General features: G+C 46.4%; 1 protein-coding gene across 3 annotated transcripts in view; it reads left to right on the top strand.

Annotated features, from left to right (window-relative positions):
* The first annotated feature begins 439 nt into the window (after positions 1 to 439).
* Positions 440 to 6,000, top strand: part of RTN4 (reticulon 4) — a 56,081-nt gene continuing 50,520 nt past the window's right edge. Inside the window, exon 1 of one of the 3 annotated variants that reach the window (XM_084623377.1) lies at positions 440 to 1,034. In XM_084623377.1, the coding sequence (XP_084479503.1) occupies positions 617 to 1,034 (418 nt within the window). In that variant the 5' untranslated portion in view covers positions 440 to 616. Of the gene's footprint in view, positions 1,035 to 1,238; positions 1,391 to 6,000 lie in introns of those variants that run through there. The other 2 variants (XM_084623378.1, XM_084623380.1) reach the window with 2 other exon arrangements.

Here is a 6,000-nt window from a genome sequence, read left to right as displayed (position 1 = left end):
AGAGCGCCCCCACTCTCTGCAGCCATACAGGCCATCCTCTCCCCCTCAGACACAAAGAGCTCCCATTCTCCCCAGCCCCCCTCAGTTATAGAAACCCCCCCTTTCCCTTTACAGTAAGACACCAACCTTCAAACGCACGCAGTCCCAGTGCCCATCCCCGCATCACACACACAGCTCCCCTCAGAAACACACATACCCCCGCCACAGAGTCTCCCTCCCTCCCCCTGCCCAACACAGGCTCCCCACCCTTCAGGGATCGCCCCACCCACATTCTCTGCACCGAACTTCACCCGACTTTTCTATTCCTGTTCAGAAGCCAGCATCCATGCCCTGTTGAATATTCATAAGGCGGAGGCGAGGCGGCAGCAGCAGCCTCTTATTGGTTCCCCGAGTGTGTCCCTGCTTCCTCTCCCCCTCCCATTGGCTAGCCAGGCTATCCCTCTCTACTCTCGTGAAGCGGGGCGTCAGCTCTGCCTCTGCTCCCCAGTCTGACTCAACAGGGCGTGGAGGTTCGGCACGGCACCGCGGCAGCTGCGCAACCCCCCGCCAGTGCGAGCAGCCCAAGGAGCTGGCGGAGAAAGCCCCGCTCACTCATTGTTCCTGCGGCCCCAGCACCATGGATGAGCCGGACCAGTTCCCCCTGGTCTCCTCCTCCGGCCCAGCCCGGACACAGCAGCCCCACTTCCAGTACCAGTTCGTGCGGCACCCCGAGGAGGAGGAAGTGGACGACGAGGACGACGAGGACTTCGACGAGGTGATGGAGAGGAAGCTGCCGGCCATGGCCGCGGCCCCCGCCCCGCTGCTGGACCTCGGAGGCTCCGGGGAGACCCTCAGCCCTATAGCCCCCGAGCAGCCTCAGCCGCAACCGGACAGGAGACCTCCCGCCCTCTCCTCCTTCTCCAGCCCGCCCCCCCCGCCTGAGCCCGAGTCCCCCGCCCCCCTGCCTCCCAAATCGGAGCCCCCTGCCCGCAGCTCCTTGCCGACACACCCCGCCGCTGGTCCCAGGAGAAGGGGATCGTCCTCCGGCTGTGCTGGTAAGTGCCATCCCCCACATCCCACCCTGCGGCCTGGTTCCCGCTCCGGGGGAGGGCAGTAGCCGCGCTAGAGGGCGTGGCTGGCTTTGCGGTGGGGGTGCATTGGAGCTAGAGGGGCTGTGGCGGGGAGAGGAAGGGGCACCCCGGCTCCCACACTCTCCTTCCCCAGCAACGCCGGCGGCCCCAGTCTGCAGCAGCCGTGCGGAACAGGGCGTTTCCCCTTTGTCCGCAGCCTTTGCTGGCCTCCTGAGGCACCTCGGGTCCTAGTCTGGGACATGGCCGGACTCGGTGACCCCGGGAGCGAGGTGTGCGTGCGAGGGGGATGCTGCCCGCAGCAGCCTGGGAACAAGAGCCACGTGAGTCTCTCCACGTCCCGTTGCTGCTGCCCGCTCATCTTCCTCTAGCTCATCTCTTTTCTGTCCACTGCCTCCCCCACGCCGCCTTCTTCGCTCCCCCGCTCCCTTCTTGGCTGTTCCCGCCTCCTCCTCCTGCACGTCTGCGCCCCGGGACTTAGAGCTGCTGATTCAAGGCAGATTCTCGACTTGGTCTTTTAAAATAATATATATTAAATGGGGGACGGGAAAAACGCTGCGTTGGCTGCTGCTTCTCACTGGGCTCTGCGCCGTGTAGTGGTGCGCATTTTTTGTCTTCAAGTCTCTTGTCGCTGTCTGGAGACAAGGGTGGTGGCGAAGCTGCTTGTTCCACCCGTCCATTGTCCCCCAGCGCCCCACCTCCTCGACCCCGCCGCTCATGCTGGGCGGAGACTGGCTGAGTGGAGCGCCTCCCCCCTCTGGTGCCACGCTTAGGAAAAGGGGGGGCGATTTCCTGCTGCGTGCCGCCGCCCGGTTTCCTCAGACGCAGTCGCAACGTAGCTGCAGTAATAGCAGCAGTGGAGAATGCAGACAGACCTCGTACTGTTGCTGGGTGTTGTCTGTAGTGGAAACCCTCCCCCATATTCCGAATTAGGGAGGGACAGTGGGGAATTCATTTGAAAAAAAGGACTAAAGCTAAGAGCTAATTAGAGCGCATTAGGTAATAGAGGAGTGGTGCTGTTAAAATGGGCGACACAACCGAACAGCGTGGAGCTGGTGGATTCTTTAAGTGTTAAATTCAAAAGCTATCTGAGACCTAATTGTTTCCCTGATTTCCCTGTCTGTGTCATTTATTCCTCTTCTGGGATTTTTTTTTGTTTTGCATTTAATAGCTAAATTATCTATTGCTGTAAAAATAATTTGTGGTGTTTTTACTAGTACAGTGATAGTCCTAGATCTTTAGTATTCTTAGTGAGCAGTAATGTGAACATACTACAGTGTTAGGATCACTTTGTATCCTGCCCCAGAATATATATATATATATGTGTGTGTGTGTGTGTGTGTATTTAAAGTACTATTTATTTGGTACTGGGTGGGGAAGAAAGAGGGGGAAGAGATAAACAACTTTCCTCCTGTCTTAAGTCAATCTCACAGGGATGTAGTTAGGCAAAATATAAATAGATAACTTCCTCCACACATACCCTTACAAAGAGTGCAATAAAATTTTGTTTGTAAATGGCTTCTTTATTGTAAATTCTGTGTTGTTTGCTAAAAACTATCAAAATTAAAATGAAACCTTCTCCCCCCAAAAGAAAATTAATGTAATACAAAAGCATATGCTGAGTACTAAAGACATATATAGGTACGCATGTTATTACAGGTATGGAAATAGATCACAACCTCCCATCCCTCACTTCCACCATAGGGCTGTTAGAGACCACAAATGGCCTTGCTCTTGGTTCTGTTTCATTGTAGAGACAGCATCTCCAACAGTAGAGTGCTCCTTACATCATGGTGAGTACTGGTTCAGTGCTGATACAGACTAAAGTGCTGAAGCTTGTTGAGCTACCACCGGCACTCCTATAGACTTTCTTTGAAAGTCTCCCAATCCCACGTACTGACCAGCATAGCTCTGTCTAATCTATGATTGTGCTCATTGCCATTTTATTTTAGCACCAGTCATGCTTAGTTGAAACTTGACAAGATCATAGCCAAAGAAGTGTGACTTCTTTTTAAATAATAAAAGAGAAGAAATCAAGATGCCTCATAATTATGTTATCCTTAACTCATAATGACCCATGTGCAATAATACATAAGCAAGGCAAAGATACAAAAGTGCAGTAATACCTAGGTACAGTGGTGGGAATAAAGACTCTCAGTGAGATGGACTTCTTAAGCAAATGTTTCTTCTGGGTTTTAGGTTAATTTGTTACGCATCTTTTAGAAGAACTTTGTTAAAAGGACACCAATGTAAAAATTGCACTTCCTTCTAAAAGTACTGTCACTTACAATTGTTACATTTAGCATCAAAGATTACTGTAACTGAAGGAAATTTGTAATGTAAACTTTTCCTGTTGTTTCAGTTTATTTAATTTGTATATTTGACAGCATTGTGTGAAAATAGATTTGCTGGTTTGTTTTCATGTAGTTAGTTTTTCTGTTTGTATGGGTCCTTCACAAGCAAGTGGGCTGAGGTGTATAGGGGAAGGGATAATAGTTGATGGCCGAGTAGAAATTTTGCCCAGGAAAAGTGCCTTTGTGTAGGAATGGAGAAGTGCTTGATCAGAGTGGGGAGGAAGGAACAGAGCAGGCCACTTGCACTCCTTTTAGCAGGAGGTAGGGGGCAGAGTTCCTGAATCTGTTGTTTTTCAGAGAAAGGGAAAGGCAGGGAGCAGAGCAGTTCCTGAGCCATTTCTTCTTTATAGAGTAGAAATGATGTATAAAACAGAGGATAATGATGACCTGGGTGGTATTTTCAGAGAGAGACCAGACGTTAATAAGAAGGGTGTAAAACTTCACTTGGAAGGGGCAGAATTTATTGAAGACAAAATTAGTTTAAAGTAGTGGTGCAGAATTGACTGATATAAATTTGTTAGTCTCTAAGGTGCCACAAGTACTCCTTTTCTTTTTGATGTAGGATGGGCTCTTTGGGAAAGCATGGCTTTTAGGTAGGGGGCACGGCAGCCCTGTAGTTTACTCATGCTAGTAGCCTTAGTCTTTGTCTAGTAAGCAGTAGGGAAATATTTTGAGTACTTGTTTCTGAAACTACTTTTAACTCTTTGATGTCTCACTCTAGAAATATTGTCTATATATTTGCTTTATTTAAGGACTACATGAGTAACTCCAGTTTTCTTATATGGAAGAATATTTTATATTTCAAACATATTGTGTATATTTTTAAACTTCAACAGTTTTTGCGCTGGAGCAGTTAGCTTAATAGCTGATGTTGGAACAGTTTATCCCTACATAAGTGTTTAGTTTGGCTCCAGTTTAGGTCACTTTTTTAGTCACTGTATAAAATTGACAGGATTAAATTTGTGCCTGTGTCCTGAGGTAATATAGCTGACAACTAAGATGGGATGTATATATGTAACAGTTCAGCCTGTTTTTGAGGATTTTAATTGCATACACTTTCTGTTCTGTTGTATATGCTTCGGATATGCTTTGTGATTTCATGTGTTTGACTTAGAATTTAGAAAAATCACTTTTGGGCAGAAGTTGTCTACAATATGTGAGATTTCCTTGTATTTGTTTTAATTCAGTTGTTTGCATTTTGAATAATTTAGACGTTCTATTTAAAATAAACAAAGAATGGAGTAGTAGTATTGCCTGTAGTAAGAACATGTATGATGACATTTTGGACAAAGGAATCTGTACCTTCAGTGTCAGAATTGAGTAAATGTATGAGTAAATGAATATTAATAAGTTGTCCAATACAGAAAAAGCAGTACACCATTGGAATATGTAGAAAAGACAGATGTACAAAGTTAAGATAGAATGTGGCATGCAACAACTTCGATATATGCCTTTCCCAGGCAACGTTTCCTGTCAGCATCATCAGGTTATCAAGATGATATTTTTCTTGGTTATTAATGTTTGTTTATGTTTGAGATACTCTTATTTTCACTCCTAACGTAATACAGTGAGTATGTCCTACATTACAATTTTCCTCTACATATATCAAACTTAGAATATAGCTTTATTTTGCTATTCAGTTTCCTCTTTTAGAGCAGTGTTCTTATGTGATGTGTAGGAGAGGTGAGTGATCAGTGGGTTGACTGGTTCCAGTAGTGCTATTTTCAGTTTTTCCTCTTCTGCTCTTGTTTCCATGATCATGGTTATTCAGGGAGGAACTATGCTTCATCACTTTGTCTGAAATTTTCAGACCGTCATTGCCCATCTATCTGGATATGAGAGGGAGTTATTACTTTTTCCTTTACTATCAGTGAAGTCAAAAGCATCTATTAAATTTTTGAAGTGGAGGGCTTGAAAACAGTCACCTGTGGGCCTAACTTTAGTCAGTCACCTGTGGGCCTAATTTTGCGCTGAGCATCTAAATTTTACTTCCATGGGAGTTGTGGGTAATTGTCATCTCTGGAAAATCAAACCATATTGCCTAGAGGACTACATCTACTAGCCTGAGGATGGTACTATTTATTTATTTATTTTTGGACAGGGGTCCAGAGAATGAGCCCAGTGTGCTTTAAAAGCAGTGCTGTAGTAGGAAGCGAAGCACAGACACTCCTCCTTTCTCTGTTGTCTGGAAAGGGAGAAGTAGACCAAACTTCCAGTAGAGTTCAGGGCAGCACTTTGAATGAAAGATCCCGCCTTTCATATTTGCCTTGGTTAGGTGAGATCTGTCAATTTGGAGCTCTCCTGGCTGCAGGAGGGAAGCTATTCTGTCAACAGCAGGGGAGAAGGGCTTCAGTCATTTTCAATCCCTTACTCCTTTGCAGCCTTTGCTGATTTGAGCATAAGTGTGAAACTGACATGCTAGTTTCACTTTGCTGCTGTCAGGGTCCCTATTTCAAGGATACTTTTTCACTTACCTTAACAAATGGGAAGACTGCCCCCCACCACCTGCCCCAAAGTTTTGTTGCAGTGCCATGTTGGCTTGTGCTTTACTTACCTCTTAAGTTAAGGGCTCTTGAATA

The sequence above is a fragment of the Lepidochelys olivacea genome (genome assembly GCF_965140295.1).
Source record: "Lepidochelys olivacea isolate rLepOli2 genome assembly, chromosome: 3".
In the NCBI taxonomy this organism is placed as follows: domain Eukaryota; kingdom Metazoa; phylum Chordata; order Testudines; family Cheloniidae; genus Lepidochelys; species Lepidochelys olivacea.
The sequence above is the reverse complement of the archived record's forward strand: the minus strand, read 5'-3'. Positions and strand labels throughout refer to the sequence as shown.